Source organism: Pipistrellus kuhlii, unplaced genomic scaffold (genome assembly GCF_014108245.1).
Source record: "Pipistrellus kuhlii isolate mPipKuh1 unplaced genomic scaffold, mPipKuh1.p scaffold_m20_p_16, whole genome shotgun sequence".
Taxonomy (NCBI): Eukaryota; Metazoa; Chordata; class Mammalia; order Chiroptera; family Vespertilionidae; genus Pipistrellus; species Pipistrellus kuhlii.
In genome coordinates, this window is record NW_023425471.1 from 231,277 (window position 1) to 247,756 (window position 16,480).

At 50.1% G+C, this 16,480-nt stretch overlaps 1 protein-coding gene across 4 annotated transcripts; it reads left to right on the forward strand.

The window, feature by feature from the left end:
• The first annotated feature begins 541 nt into the window (after window positions 1–541).
• On the forward strand, window positions 542–16,179 carry MSL3 (MSL complex subunit 3). 4 transcript variants are annotated; one of them, XM_045582266.1, is made up of 13 exons: window positions 542–710; window positions 1,956–2,038; window positions 2,430–2,525; window positions 2,870–2,964; window positions 4,207–4,298; window positions 4,788–4,910; window positions 5,954–6,114; window positions 7,079–7,237; window positions 7,895–8,154; window positions 9,037–9,146; window positions 12,035–12,134; window positions 12,750–12,834; window positions 15,418–16,179. In XM_045582266.1, the coding sequence occupies exons 1-13, from the start codon at window positions 609–611 to the stop codon at window positions 15,515–15,517; spliced, it is 1,566 nt and encodes a 521-aa protein (XP_045438222.1). In that variant the 5' UTR covers window positions 542–608; the 3' UTR covers window positions 15,518–16,179. The 4 variants fall into 4 exon arrangements, with proteins under 4 accessions (XP_045438222.1, XP_045438221.1, XP_036295707.1 ...); XM_045582265.1 differs by having other exon boundaries at window positions 544–710; window positions 2,867–2,964; XM_036439814.2 differs by having other exon boundaries at window positions 545–710; window positions 2,867–2,964; window positions 4,207–4,292.
• Window positions 16,180–16,480: the final 301 nt, after the last annotated feature.

Sequence of the window (16,480 nt, forward strand, 5' to 3'; positions counted from 1 at the left end):
CCCCGCAAACCTCTCAGCCCTAAGCCACTGCCCATCTAGACCCCACTCCAGCCCCAGGTCTTGCTCCAGCAGCCAGACGTGGCGACGCGCGGCTCCGGGAAGGTGGCCGGCGGGGCCACATCCTGGCGAGCAGCCGCTGGAGGGCAGCCGCTGGCGGGCCTCCCCACGCCAGCTCCACCCCAGGCCGGCTCTCCCCCAAGAACTTCCCACACTCCGCTACAACGCGCGCGCGCGCGGCGCGATGACATCGTGGGAGCTGCCCGCGTCAGCTGCCTTTCCCACGAGGGCGGGAGCGGCTGCTCTGCGGGCAGCCCGGCCTATGGCTGGCGTTCTCAGATCGCGGGCTGCCCGAGCCCGGGGGAGACTCGCGGGGGCTCCCTGAGGGTGGGCGGGGGTGGGGACAGAGCTCGCGATCCGCGATTTCGAGGTCCAGCAGCGACTCGGGGCGGGCAGAGGCGGGACCGAGGGCGGGGCGGCCGCAGCCTCCGCCATTCCCCGCTCCCTCCCTCCCACCCCCCGCCGCAGTGCACCACCTCCCCGCCCCCCCTTGTCCCCCACCGCGCGCGTTCCGCCCGCCCCGGAGCCTCGCCCTCCGCCACGATGAGCAAATGAGCGCGAGCGAGGGCATGAAATTTAAATTCCACTCAGGGGAGAAAGTCCTGTGCTTCGAGCCTGACCCCACCAAGGCGCGAGTGCTGTACGATGCCAAGGTGCCGCCGCGGAGGGACAGGGAGGAGGCGCGGGTCGGGGACCCCGCGTCGGAATGCGGGTGTGGGCGCGGGCGCGGATGGCGGCGGGGAGAAGGGGAAGCGGCCGGGCCTGGGTGCTCTCTGCCTGTGACACCTGGGCCTGCGCCGCGCCGCGCGAAAGGCAGGGGGCGTTCGCGGGCGCCGCGCTGGGGACTCGGGGCAGGAGTGCTTCCGCTTCCGGCCGGCGGACGGGTCTGCGCACGCGCGGCCTGAAAGCTCGCGTCTGAGGTGTCGCGAGGTTTTCGCAGTGCGTCGATTGTTCATGTGACCGCAGCGTGGGCTGCGTGTCCAGGAAACCGTTCGCGGAATGGATCCTTAAGTCCCTGCGTCCTGCGCGGAGCGCCTCGTGGGCTTCCGTGTGACATCGTGATCGACCGACCCAGGTCCTAATCCACAGCGCCACAGCGCTGCCTGTCGACTCGCGACGTCATTGTCCCGGGGCCCCAGTCGTGCCCGGGACCTTCCCGTAGGGTCCAAGGGCTAGGCTGACCCAGTTATCTTCCTTCAGGGCCTTTATGTTTTCAGTCTCCAAGTCGCACCCCCTGCCCATCAGGGGGCTCGCGGGGGTCTGAGTCACATTTGTAGCCCCTAAGGTCTGGATGGCGAGAGGGAGTGGGCATCGCAGTCTGGTGGTGGGGTTGGCCGGGGGTCCCAGGTGCGTCCAAGCAGCGCTGCCCACTGGGGGACTTACCAAGGACTCCGGGTTCTGTGGGTTATATTTTAGGGTTCCGCCCCGGCAACCCTTGTCTCTGATTTCCTTCCCCGCCCTGAGTATCCCCTGGGGTGACACGCCCCATCATTTGCCCCAGATGTTCCCTCTGGGGACACCACTGGAAGGGTGGGGGCTCGGGACACAGCGGAGCTGGAGAAACTACAACTCCCAGAGGCCTCAGGGCCGCAGCTCTCCTGTCTGGCCAGGACTCTTCTTTACTGACAGGTTGGCTGGCCAATGGCTTTGAAAGATGCACCCAGTCCCGCACGCAGAGACCAATCACGGGGAGTTTGGAGGGATGTTTCCTTTTTTGAGGCATCCAGTCAGGAAAAAAATGGAATTGAAAGGAAAAATGTTTCAGCACAGCTCGCGGTCTAAAAAAGGAGCGAAAACTTCCTTTTCTTTTCAAAAAAGGTCTATGATCTAGTTTTCCTGACCTATGTTCCAGGGTTCAGTATATTCAATCATTTGTGGACAATATTTTCTGGTTTCAGATTGTGGATGTTATTGTTGGGAAAGACGAAAAAGGCAGAAAGATCCCGGAATATCTAATCCATTTTAATGGTTGGAACAGAAGGTGAGTGTATTTGTTAGCCCTGACTGAAAATTGATCATCTTTGCAGCACAGGGACGTTGGGTTTTGTTAAGTTTCAGAAACACTTGTAGAAAAGTTTCCTGTCTTCTTTTTGCTTTTTTAAAGTCGAACTTTGCCTATGCAGAAGCATGATTACTTTTAAGTGGATTCTATTTGACTTCTCTGGGTAATTCTGGGAGCCCCAGGTGCTTCTATGTATAAATGAATTCCTTTTTCAGTTTGTTTGCAACTTTTGTGATTTTAAAAATATTTAAACAGTTTTTCCAAATGTAAATAATTCTGGGACACTTCCGTTCCTGTGAGGTGCTTTTGGCATTTGTTTTCTAGCTCATTAACATGCTGAATCTCATACCCTTTGCTTGTTGTTTTGCAGCTGGGATAGGTGGGCAGCTGAAGACCATGTCCTCCGGGATACCGACGAAAATCGGAGATTACAACGAAAATTGGCCAGAAAAGCTGTAGCTCGCCTGTGAGAATACAACAATCCTGACAAATGGGTTTCTCTTAATGTGTAGAATTTTTAGGGTATAAAAGTAAACATAGGACAAGCGTGGTTTATTATGCAACTTGACTTATGAAAAATGTGTTCGCGGAGAGTGTCTGTGTTGTAAGTAACTGCTGTGTTTTCCGAGAGGATATTGTATATATACTAGTATACAAATCTGAAGTGGAGATCACCATTTATGTTCTAAAGCTTACGTATGTGTCAGATGCTTAAGAATCTTTGTTGTTCTATCTTGCTTTTTTACCTCGAGACCCTTATCAGTCAACATCAGCATTTATTTCAGTCGTGTGTTGTTTTTCCGCCAGAAGCACAGGAAGGAAGAAGAAGCGCTGCCGGCTGCCTGGTGTTGATTCCGTCTTAAAAAGCCTCCCCGTTGAAGAAAAAGATAAAAGCAATGAGAACTGTGAGTGGCCTGCGTTATTTTCTCTGCTGAAATGAACTTTCACCTCCTGGCCAGCATGGCTCAGTGGTTGAGCGCCGGCTTATGAACCAGGATCCTGGTCACAGGTCAGGGCACATGCCCGGGTTGTAGGCTCCATCCCCTGTAGGGGGCGTGCAGAGGCAGCCGATCCATGATTCTCTCTCTTCATTGATTTTTCTTTCTCTTCCTCTCCCTCTCCCTTCCTCTCTGAAGTCAGCAAAAATTTATTTAAAAAGTAATAATAAAAGAACTTTTACCTAGTTCTTTTATATGTACTGCAGGACTGAGGGGGGAGGAATCATTGAAATTACACAGGGAAAGGTTTTTAGCTCATTACATATGATATTTGCCTCTTTCGATTTTGGCAAGTAAGTTAGCAATCAATAAAATCATAATTCGTCCTCATCAGACATGCTTCTAATCTCTGCCTTCTCGGCCAGTGTCTATACCAGTGGTCGGCAAACTCATTAGTTAACAGAGCCAAATAGCAACAGTACAATAATTGAAATTTCTTTTGAGAGCCAAATTTTTTAAACTTAAACTATATAGGTAGGTATATTGTTATTAACTTAATTAAGGTACTCCTAAGCTGGCCTTTGCTAAAAACTCAAGGGTCCAAAGAGCCACATGTGGCTCACAAGCTGCAGTTTGCTGACCACTGGTCTATACTCATCCCTCAGAGTCCATTCTTATGGTGCCTCCTGGGCCTGGGCCTCACTTTCCAACACAGCAGGTAACCATGGGATCCTGTATGACTAAACACTTCCAGATCATTGTCTTTACTTACTTTTCTTTTTTAAAATACATTTTTATTTATTTCAGAGAGGAAGGGAGAGAGAGAAAGAGAGAGAGAAACATCCGTGATAAGAGAGAATCGTGCATTGTCTGCCTCCTGCACACCCCCCACTGGGAATGGAGCCTACAACCCGGGCATTATGCCCTGATCTGGAATCGAACCTGGGACCCTTCAGTCCATTGCAGGCTGACACTCTCCACTGAGCCAAGATCATTTTCTTGGGTGTGTTTTGCATTCATTGAAATCAGTGTTCTATTTTTCAAAATAAAATTTCCATTCTGAAAGGGACGATATTTGCGTTGGGCATTTAAAATAGATGTAGGACCGCCGTTGGTGGATGCCGGCAGTAGGACACATCCCACCGTAAGGAACCGGAAGAGCTGGGAATTGGCTAACCCAGGCTTGCTTGGTGTTTGTGTCTCACCTAGCTGTAAGCACTTCCTCTGGTGACAGCAGTGACGAAAAGGATGGCGCAATAAGTGAAGAAAGTGACATTGAAGAAAAGACTGAAGTGGTAAAGGTCTCATTGTGAACACTCTTTGGTATTGATTGTAGTGGTAGAACTCTCCGGCCGTGAATCGTTTTGTCAAAATACGTTCTTAAACTTCCTATTTAATGAAAAGTAACTCATTCATAGTCACCGTGTGACCCCTCGGTGGCTCCTTACAGCCATGAAGTATTGGCACGAGTCAGAGTGACCTCTTACTTGCCAGGGGCATGGTGGCCTTGGTTTTTATAACGGTGACTGCTTTTAAATGCTGTGTGTCCGCTTAGCATCTCCTGCCCGCCTTCCGTCCTCCTGGGAAATGAAAGGGGGAAGAAAGCGTTTGCAATGCGGTCAGTGTCCTAAAGCGAGTGACCGTGGCCTTGAAGGCGTTTTTCAGCAGAACACGTGTCGTTCCTGGGGGAAATGCCGAGGGTTAACTGGCTTTGTATCATATCCGTCCTCTGGATGTGGCCTCTCCTGCGAGTGTAAGACGTTTAAAACGATGCACTTTTCCTGTCGCAGAAAGTCGTGCTGGAGCCGCGCAGGAAGAGGGCGATGGAAGAGAGAGCCATCACCATAGACATCCCCGATGTGTTGAAGAAGAAGCTGGAGGACGACTGCTACTACATCAACCGGAGGAAGCGGGTACACATGGTGTCCGACAGAACGAACCCCCAAGCCCCGTCCTTGCTAACCTTGGGGCGATGGGACGTCCGCGTTAAGTGGGGTACCCAGGCATGGCTCACGATTATCTGACAGCAGCACCCTGCTGCTAATGGCATTCAAGCGTGCAGGATCTCTCCCAGCCTGGCTGCCCCAGAGAACCCACTAGGGCAGTGGTCAGCAAACTGCGGCTCGAGAGCCACATGTGGCTCTTTGGCCCCTTGAGTGTGGCTCTCCCACAAAATACAATACCACGGCCTGGGCGAGTCAATGTTGAAGAAGTGGCGTTAGAAGAAGTTGAAGTTTAAAAAATGTTGCTCTCCAAAGAAATTTCAATCGTTGTCCTGTTGGTATTTGGCTCTGTTGACTCATGAGTTTGCCGACCACTGGCCCAGAGGGTAAGAGGACGTGGGCTCTGGTGGGGGCGGCGGTGGAACTAGTTTGCAAGGCTCCCAGGTGGTTCTGGTGCAGTGGTCAGCAAACTGCGGCTCTGTTGACTAATGAGTTTGCCGACCACTGGACCAGACTAAATGTTACCGTGGAGTTGGATTAGGCAGTTGTGGCATATTGTGTGCAAAGAGGTAAAGGGTAGGATATGACAGTGGTTGGCAAACTAATTAGTCAGCAGAGCCGCAGTTTGCTGACCACTGTTCTAATGGCTCACTAGCATAAGCCTCACTGCTGGCATTCATTTAAAAAATTGATGCTGTAATGTACATGGTGATGCCATCAGTATGCAACAAACCATCAAAGATAAGGTGACCAGACATCCTGCTTTTGGCGGGACAGTCCCGATTTTTAACAATTTGTGCCGCGTCCCGAGGCGTTTTAAAAAAGTCCCGATTTTTGGACGTCTGGTCACCTTAATCAAAGAGCTTCAACGTGTATTTATGTAAAAGGTTCTTTCCCTGCAGAGTAAGCTTGCTTTCTGAGTCTGAAAAGGCGATGTAGAGAGACTCCGTTGGCTGGAGTAGGTGGCCGGGCCGGGGGGAGGTGTGCAGCAGCCATGTCCATTCTATTGACAGTTAGTGAAGCTCCCGTGCCAGACCAACATCATCACCATCCTGGAATCCTACGTGAAGCATTTCGCCATCAACGCAGCCTTCTCGGCCAACGAGCGGCCCCGGCATCACCACGCCATGGCCCAGGCCAGCATGAACGTGAATTACATCCCGGCAGAAAAGAAGTGAGTGGGTGAGGGGGCTGGCATCGGCTGGGTCCCTTAGTTTGTAGCAGAGAAGTGACTTATTTAGAAGAGGCAGCACTGTCTCCATTTCAGTCTTATGCATTCGTTTAATGTGTCACTTAACATGCAACTTGGTATCAAAATGTTCTTTTTGTTTTGTTGGTTTTTTTTTTTAATATATTTTATTGATTTTTTACAGAGAGGAAGGGAGAGGGATAGAGAGCTAGAAACATCGATGAGAGAGAAACATCGACCAGCTGCCTCCTGCACACCCCCTTCTGGGGATGTGCCCACATCCAATGTACATGCCCTTGCCTGGAATCGAACCTGGGACCTTTCAGTCCGCAGACCAACGCTCTATCCACTGAGCCACACCGGTTTCAGGTGTTTTGTTTTAATGTTCAATAACTGCACCTGGTCTGGCTGCAACACCAAGACCAGCTTGCTCAGTGATCTAAGTCAGGGAGGAACTGCTGAAGCACCAACTGGGAAGTGAGGATTTGATCAGAGCCCATTTACAAACATGCCTTCGCTCTGGCCCGAGGAACTGTCCCCTCGGTCTGCCTCAGTGCCCATGTCTCAGCTGGAGGGTGTAGAGTTGGATAAGAGGAGTGTTTGAGTTCAGACAGGTGTGAGGCATTCATGGGTCCCGCCCCTTCCGCCCCCAGTCATTGGGGTCTGTCCGCCTTCTGCAGCCCCTGCTGCTTGGGCTCCTTGTGGGCCCCTGTGCGCATGCGTGTGTTCAGGGTGCATTAAAATCACTACAGACTCTGCGCTTTGTATCACAGGCGGGTGTTCCCACTGAATTCTTGGTTGTTGGCATCTCCAGACACATTGTATTCTCAGTGTGTGGGTGTGATATACAGTGTTTTAAAATCGGCCTTATGAAAAATGGACAGCCTCGTGGTGACACTGGCAAGTTCCGTGTCTCGCATCTCTGATGGCTTCTTTCTCATCCTCGCAGCGTGGACCTCTGCAAGGAGATGGTGGACGGATTGCGAATAACCTTCGATTATACGCTCCCGTTGCTCTTGCTGTATCCTTACGAACAAGTTCAGTACAAAAAGGTGACCTCGTCCAAATTTTTCCTTCCCATTAAGGAGAGTGCCACCAGCTCCAGTAGGTAAGTCCCAGCGTGGAGCCCGTGGTTGGATTTTGAGCGGCGCTCTCACTTGCTGGTTGTGGGATGCGGGGAGGTGCTTCTGAGCCTCTCGCTTCGGCCTCCTGGAGCAGGCACTGATCAGGAAGGAGGCTTGTGGCCTTCAAGTCAAGGTCCCTGCCCTTCTGCGGGGCTGTGTCAACGTGTTTGCCCCATTGCTGGCCAAGCTCACCCACATCTCTTCTGGAGGGACACTGGAGTCCCCCGACCTAACGTCCTCCCATCCGTACAAGCTGTGTCTCCCTCGCGCCTCACCTGCATAGTCTGTCTGGTGATGGCCACTTGTCCATCCCCTCCTGCCTGCTCGCCCCCTGCCTCTGCCCGCCACTGCCGCCCCTGCCCGCCCAGGACACTGTCAGCGTCCCCTTGGAGCCTTTCCCTTCCTCCCTCCTCTCTTTGCGGCTCCTGCCTCCAGGTTCTCTCGCTGCCTCTAATGGCTTGTCTCAGCCTGTCTTCCTTTCCTGTTGCTGTCCCCCCAGGGGAGAAGCCCGTACGACTCCCCGGGGCCCTGCGCCCATGTCCCCATGCCCCACTCCTAACCTCTGGTCCCCGTGTCCCGGGGTGCTATGTGCGAGGGGTCGTTACATAGGATCTGCACCACACCGTGCCCTTCCCCTGCAGGAGCCAGGAGGAGCTCTCGCCAAGCCCGCCCTTGTTGAACCCGTCCACCCCGCAGTCCACGGAGAGCCAGACCACCGGGGAGCCGGCCACCCCCAAGCGGCGTAAAGCAGAGCCCGAGGCCCTGCAGTCGCTGCGGCGCTCCACCCGCCACTCCGCCAACAGCGACCGGCTGTCTGAGAGCAGTGCCTCGCCGCAGCCCAAGCGCCGGCAGCAGGACGCGGCAGCCAGCATGCCCAAGCTGTTCCTGCACCTGGAGAAGAGTGGGTCCCCTCCTGGGCCCTGGGGCGCGGCCAGCAGGAGGCGTGTGGGAGGGAGGGAGGGAGGGGGGACGCCTGTACAGCCAGCCGCGCATGCCTGCTGTCTGAGGATGGGGAGGACTTTCCCACAGCCTGAGAGCAGCGGGCAGAGACACAAGCCTGCTGGGCTTCAGCTCTGGAGCTCCAGCATGTCAGACTGGCAGCCGGCGGGCCGCATGCCTCGTCTATTTCAATGAGGCGTGTGGGCCGCGAGTTTGACATGCTTGCTGTGGCTGGATGCTTGGTGCTCCTGGATTAGCTATGGGTCACGTGGCCACCATCTAAGGATGGGGAGGACTTTCCCACAACCTGGGAGCAGTGGGCAGAGACACGAGCCTGCTGGGCTTCAGCTTTGGAGCTCCAGCTTGTCAGACTGGCAGCCGGCGGGCCGCATGCCTCGTCTATTTCAATGAGGCATGCAGGCGACGAGTTGGACATGCTTGCTATGGCTAGATGTTTAGTGCTCCTGGATTAGCTCTGGATCACAAGCCAGTGATCAGTCACCCCCTGTCTCCTCCCCTGATGCTGGGCGCCCACCACTTGCTTGCTGCCCCTAGGGGTTTGCCTCTGGGCATGAATGGCTACCAGCTGAATCATCCAATATGTGGCTTCTTGTCTGCGGCTCCTGGCACTCAGCATCATGCTTTCAAGGTTTATGGTGCTGTAGCTTCTATTAATAGTTGAGTCCTTTTTTTTTGCCAAAGAATATTCTAGGTGCTGTCTTATAACAGGACGGTCTTATTGCTAGAGATGAGGAAGTCCTCTACTGTGTGTAACGTCTTCCAGCAGTTTTCTCCCCAGCCACGTGACTGCTAAGTGACTGACTAATCTCTGTTTCTCCCGAAGAAACGCCTGTGCATAGCAGATCCTCCTCACCTGTGCCCGTGACCCCCAGCAAGGACGGCAGCGCCGTGTTCGCCAGCTTTGAAGGCAGAAGAACCAATGAGATCAATGAGGTAGAGAGTGCGTGTCGCTGCTCACCCCCGGCGAGCCTTTGGGGTTGCTTACGTCCTGCGGTAGGAAACGGGGTTTCCTCAGAAGCCTCTCTGGCCGTGGCCATGAGCAGGGGCCTTCAGATGAGGTGTGACAGTGTGTTCTTGGCTTTCACAAATGAGGACATTGTTACACTGACATTGGCCTTCTGTCTTAAGAAACTGGCAGGACGGAAACATGAGTACACTGAGTCCTCACTGAGCTGCAGGGATAGGTACTTGGACTTTAAGCAGAACGACATACAGTGAAACCAGTGTACCACAGGCCAGTTGTTACAAACAAGTTTAATTCCTGGCATCTCATCAACATTGTAATGAAATGATGTGATCCCAGCACTTCCTGTATTTTCAGGGTTTTTCTTATGTATTGATTTTTTTGTTTGTTTGTTTTAAATATATTTATTGATTTCAGAGAGGAAGGAAGAGGGGAGAGAGAGAAACATCAGTGATGAGAGAATCATTGATCGGCTGCCTCCTACATGCCCCCTACTGGGGATTGAGCCTGCAACCCAGGCATGTGCTCTTGACTGGAATCGAACCTGGGACCCTTCAGTCCACAGTCGACGCTCTATCCACCGAGTCAAACTGGCCAGAGCAATTTTTTTTTTTTTTAAATACATTTTATTAACTTTTTACGGAGAGGAAGGGAGAGGGATAGAGAGTTAGAAACATCGATGAGAGAGAAACATCTATCAGCCGCCTCCTGCACACCTCCCACTGGGGATGTGCCTGCAACCAAGGTGCATGCCCTTGACCGGAATTGAACCTGGGACCCTTGAGTCCGCAGGCCGACGCTTCATCCACTGAGCCAAATCAGCCAGGGCCTGTGTTTTCATTTTATAGAATAGGCATCAGAACACTTTCTCTGCAAAAGGCCAGAGAGCATATATTTGAAACTTTGGCCACACAGTGTCTGACAGGACTGCCCGACTCCAAAAGTAGCCATAGGCACTGTGTAATGAACGAGTGCGCTGTCCCATTAAGACCTGAATACGCACACACATTTGAATATCAGGTCATTTCCAAGTGTGAAGAGACGTTGTTTGTTTTTTTTTTTGCTATTTCTTCAGCCACTTAAAAATATAAAATTCGTCCTCAATAACATTAACAGCCATCCCCTTGAGGCATGCTGTGTCGGCATTATGCCAGGCCCTTGACTTAAATTACCTCGTATTCTTTCCTTGCAACGGGTTTCTGTTTTATAGATGGGGAAACTTCATTTTATTTTTTAAAATCTTTATTGTTGAAAATATTACTTATGTCCCCTTTCTAGCCCACCCCAGGCCTTCACCACCCAATTGTCTGGGTCCATGGGTTATGCATCTATGCATACAAGTTCTTTGGTTGATCTCTTCCCACCCAGCCAGCCCCGGAAAGCTTCATTCTAAAACTCCCTTTAAAACAAAAATTAAAAAGAATATATATGTATGTATAATTTTAAATTCATTTCAGGGAGGAAGAGAGGGGAAGAGAGACAGAAACATCAGTGATGAGAGAGAATCAATGATCGGCTGCCTCCTGCACGCCCCCTGCTGGGGATCAAGTTGCAATCCAGGCATGTGCCCTTGACTGGAATCGAACCTGGGACTCTCCAGTCCTTAGGCCGATGCTCTATCCACTGAGCCAGACCAGCTAGGGCTAAAACTCAATTTTTAAGGCCACTTAACTGATGTAGATAGTGAGTGACTCCAGGATTCAGGCGATGCCTCAGGCCCGCAGGCTGTTCTGTGACTGCACCTGGGGTGGGATTCCTGTGTCCGCGGCTGGGGCCAGGTGAGTACCAGGCAGAGAACATTTGGTGATGGAGGGTCAGCAGACTTGCCTTAAAGAGCCAGATTGTAGGTATTTTCAAGGTTGGTGTCTATTTTTACTCAATTCAGAAGGTCAGATTAGCTTCCAAAGTGAACATAACAGCAGCAATTCCAGGATTTTGGAACAATCGAAATATTTCTCCAAACATATTTGGGCTCTTTTTTTTACTGCTTCATTCGAGAATATAGCAGGATTTCCAATAAAGGAAAGGCGCAAAATGACCTAAGTAGTTACAGCTAACTTATAGGTAGTAGCTGTTGAAAATCAGGAAATCAAATATTTCCTTAATATAATTTCAAGTCTTCTCTTCCGCAGTTTCATTTATTTTTATAAGCTGATATTTATTTTGATAGTGACCTATTTTGTCCTCTACTTAATTTATTATAATTTTCAGATGATTAGAAGTGTTTCCATGGAAGTTGGATACTCCTATGATTGATTTAAAAGGCAAAGAGGTTCTGAAAAATGATAGTCAAAAACTATAATATGTATGCTGGTACATAATGTATATGGAAAACTTATATGTATTTCTTCTCAGGAGCCCTATATCATAATTCCCCCACTAGAAAAACGAACGTTAACATTTCGGTATATACTTCTTGATATTTTCCCCTATGTATTTACATAAGAATTCTATACAATATTTCATATTGTGCCGCTTTTTTTTTTTTTTTTTTTTTTTTGCCAATGTTGTGTTGAACTTAATTAATTTGTAGCTCGTTCCTCTCCAGCATAAAAACACATTCTATCCTCCTATGTCCTGACATCATGCCCACAAAGAGCTGCATAGGCAAGTCGGAAGGCTCCCTTCAGGACTTCCACCTTGCCAGGAAACTGGCACTCTTTCCTCCCTTCCCTGGGCCAGCTGAGGAGCCACTCCTGAGGTGCCAGAGGGCCGGCAGGCGAGGGGTGGAGGGTGACCCGTGTTTGGGCGCAGAACGGCAAAGCGCGGGGACTGCTGCGGGACTCCGGATGTTGAGGCCGTCGTTGGCGGTGTGGTAAGATGCCGTGACGGAGCGTTCTGTCTGTTCCTTTGCCAGGTCCTCTCCTGGAAGCTCGTGCCCGACAGCTACCCGCCAGGCGACCAGCCGCCTCCACCCTCGTACATTTATGGGGCCCAACACTTGCTGAGATTATTTGGTAAGGAACCCCAGTCCCCGGTTTCTTCTTCCTTCTCCCCCCGCCTCCTTTTCTTTTTAAAAAAACATATATATTATTAATTTTTTACAGAGAGGAAGGGAGAGAGAGAGAGAAACATCAATGTGTGAGAAACCATCGATCAGCTGCCTCCTGTACGCCCCCTACTGGGGATGTGCCTGCAGCCAAGGTATATGCCTTTGACTGGAATCCAACTTGGGACCCTTCAGTCCGCAGGCTGACGCTCTATCCACTGAGCCACACCGGTTTCCGGCTCCCCCCTGCCCTCCTTTTTTATTTAATTTTGCTTTCATTTTAACACACTTGTTAGCTTATGTACATCTTGTAATTTGGGGGTCTAAGAAAAATTACTGAAAGGTACCTTTTTAAAAAAAAAAAAAAAAAAAGGCCCTTAATAAATCTTACACTTCCTAAAAATTGTATTTGTAATATTTGTTCTACTGCTGTGTTCTCTCAGAGTTCTTAGTTTTGTTTGATACTGTAGGTGTTAATTTCAGATCGAATAAGGATAAACAGACCAAGTCAATCCTTGGGTGTGTCTTACCAGTTGCCAGATTCTGCCTATGGTAAATGTTTCTGCTTCTCTTTTTAATGCAGTGAAACTTCCAGAAATCCTTGGGAAGATGGCCTTTTCTGAGAAGAACCTGAAGGCTTTACTGAAGCACTTTGATCTCTTTCTGAGGTATTTTTATTACTTTCTCAAAAGTCACATCTACTGCCTTTTATCTGACTTTTCTGAATTTCTCTTCCGCAGATGTGGAAGCCAGCTCTGATGTTTAAGCGGTAGCAGTATTCCGTATCGTTAGTTCTAACTGTAATTGTAATAGAGGGGGCTTCTAAGCGATTTCCTTTGTCCACCATTTATCTGCTTTCTAAATCGAGGGTGCTAAAAAGTTGATTTCTACAGTAGAAGTGATTAAGATTGATAACTTAGTTTTGTATTTTTTATGCCAGAGTGCCTTTAAAAAAAAGTATTAGACTTTTCTTTATTGCCAGTACATTAACTTAAATATTAGCATTGGCAGGTTGGAGTTTAAAGTTAAGGTAAATGATGGTGGTTGACATGGATATTGCGCATTTCCTTTTTTGCAAGTGTTGTGTTGAACTTAATTACTTTGTAGCTTGAGCCTCTTTTGTGAGTGAAGGCAGAGAAAAGCATGTCCTTCCCCTGATAGGGCCAGTCATTTAGCACATCACAGGATCACTTAGCACATCACAGGATCACTTAGCACATCACAGGATCACTTACTCCACCTCTCCCTTCCCACCCCCACCATGCTGTGGCCCAGCTCTCTGGCTCCCCCACCCAGATGTCTGTTGACCAGTTCCTCTCCTGCTGGCACCCTGCTCACCCGTTGTCCTCTCCACCTGACTATTTCTTCCTTCTCTTGAAGCTCTTGCCCTAACCAGCAAGAGCCAATCAAGTTCCACAGAGCTGAGAGTGCTCATCCGGAGAACTCGGTCTTGGAGTTGTTAAAAGATACTTTCAAGTAGCCATTTCCAATAAAGTACCCGTGAGTGAAGATAGACTTGGTAACGTTTTTTTCTAAACAAGTTTCAAAATTAGCCTCTCCCCTCCCAACCTCCCTGTCAGACAAACCCACAAGCCCCTTTGGCATAAAAGTTTTGTAAACTGAGCCCTGGCTGGGTGGCTCGGTTGGAGCATTGTCCTGTACACGAAAAGGTTGCGGGTTCGAGTCCTAGTCAGGGCACGTACCCAGGTTTCAGGTTCAATCCCCGGTTGGGGAAAGTATGGGAGGCAACCGACGAATGTTTCTCACATTGATTTTCTCTCTCTCTCTCTCTCTTTCTCTCCCCCTCCCCCCCTTCTCTCTAAAAATTAATAAACATATCCTCTGGTGAAGATTAAAAAAATATTTTTAAATATTTTTATAAGCTGAAAGCAATTAATGCCAACCAACTATGAAGAGATAGCTGTACGTTAGCATAGCAAAAACTGCTAATTGTGAAATATGCCCAATACAAAATAGAAATTGGGATTTTAGGAAGTAATTAAAAAGATTTACAAATAAGTATAGTAATTGGTTTTGAAAATGTATCCAAAGGCATCAACTAGAGCAGTGGTCGGCAAACTGCGGCTCTGTTGACTAATGAGTTTGCCGACCACTGAACTAGAGAATCATTAGTTGCTGTAAAAATGATACAATCAAAGAAGGAAAAGTCCACTCTTGAATGACACTTCAGAGTAGCATCTGTGTTGTATTCTCTTGAATGGTCAGAAATCCATGCTAGGCATAAGTCAGCCTTGTTTACATTTTGGTCTGTAAGCTGGAACTGGACCACTTCCGGCATGACAAATTAGGACCCCGAGTCCTCTGTACTTGCTGTATCGTTCAGTTCCGGGGTAACTTGGCCCCTGAAAGCATTGTGAATCTCTAAGTGACACTTGCTGAGTTTATAATCTATTTTTTTAAATATATTTTATTGATTTTCCACAGAGAGGAAGGGAGAGGGATAGAGAGCTAGAAACATCCATCAGCTGCCTCCTGCACACCTCCTATTGGAGATGTGCCCGCAACCAAGGTACATGCCCTTGACCAGAATCGAACCTGGGACCCTTCAGTCTACAGGACGATGCTCTATCCACTGAGCCAAACCAGTTAGGACTGAAATACACATATACATATATATATATATAATATTTTATTGGTTTTTTTACAGACAGAAAGGGAGAGAAAGAAGGACAGAGAGCTAGAAACATCGATGAGAGAGAAACATCGACCAGCTGCCTCCTGCACACCCCCTTCTGGGGATGTGCCCACAACCAATGTACTTGCCCTTGACTGGAATCGAACCTGGGACCTTTCAGTCCGCAGACCAACGCTCTATCCACTGAGCTAAACCAGTTTCGGCAGGACTGAAATATATATATATAGCAAATGTCAAATCTACCCAATTCAGGGCCAGTTTTTAGTTTTTATTTTTTATCTTTATTGTTGGAAGTATTACATATATCCCTTTTTCTCTCCTTTGACCCCCTCCAGCCTGCCCCCCACCCCTTGCCCTCCTCCCAGGCCGCCCTATTGTCTGCATCCATGGGCCATGCATGCTAGTACATGCATACACATCCTGTGGTTGATCTCCTCCCACCCACCACCCTCCTGCCTTCCCTCCGAGACCGCTCACTCTGTTCCTTGTCTCTGGATCCTCTCCGTCCATCCGTTTACTCGGTGCATTGGCTTCCACATGCGAGGGCGATTGTGGGGTCCTTCCTCCCCCTGACGGGCTGCTTTTGTCCCCGCAGGTTTTTAGCCGAGTACCACGACGACTTCTTCCCAGAGGCTGCCTACGTTGCCGCCTGCGAGGCGCACTACAGCACTAAGAACCCCCGGGCCATGTACTAGTGCCCGCGGCTCTGAAGAACAGCCTCTCTGGACGGCTCCCTGGGGAGAGCTGGGGAGCCCGCCCTTGGGGATCCCAGTTATTTGAGTTACTCCATACTGTAGTTTTTTCTGTTATGTAGTACTTTCCCGATGCCTGATTGGCCTCTGAAATCCGGCCCAGCCATGGCCTGTGTCCCCTGGGAGGCAGAGAGAGCACCTTGTCCCCGGTGACACGTCAGGGGACGTGTGCGCGGGCCAGGCTGTTTCCATAGGAATCGGCATCGTTAGCAACAATCCCCCTTTTTTTTAGTTCTTCGTTAGCACTGAGCAGAATGGTTTTGCCCACTTTCTATTCTTAGATGACCCCGAGCAACTCCTGACAAAGCTGAGTTTGGCTCGGGAAATGCGAAGTAGTCCCCAAGTATTGTAGAAGGAATCGCTGGTGGAGGCGGACGGAGAGGGGCCTCGGGCATTGGCCTGGCCGGCTGGCTCCTCTTCTTAAAGCCTTGCCGGTGGTGATCGAAGGAAAGCGTCGCCTGACTTGTTTGAGATGTCCCGGCCCTGCCTGGCTGTGTAACATACGGTTCCCGCTCTGTGAGATGCTCTTTCGGATGGCCTGAATAAAGCCGCCCGGCTTGGCAAGAACCAGGAGGGTTTGCAGTCTGGCCTGGTCCTCTTTCTTATTTCTAAGAGCCGTAGGTGACTCTTGGCTCTGAACTTCTGTTTTGTTCGCCTTCGTGCCTTTTCAGGGATGGCCTCGGTTTCCTCGCCCGGGACTGTGTGTGCTTGGTGGCAGGGCTGGCAGGCGGGCACTGGGAGTGGGCGCAGGTCTTGCCTGTCTTGTTGCTGCCATCCGGGGTGCTTGCGGGTCCACCCGTGTGTCCCCTGCCGCCCCCGCCAGCTGCCGATCTCTCAGGTCCCCCTTCTGGTCCTCATCACAGTCTCTCCCGGGCCTCAGCGCACCCAGTGGCTGAGATTTCAGTC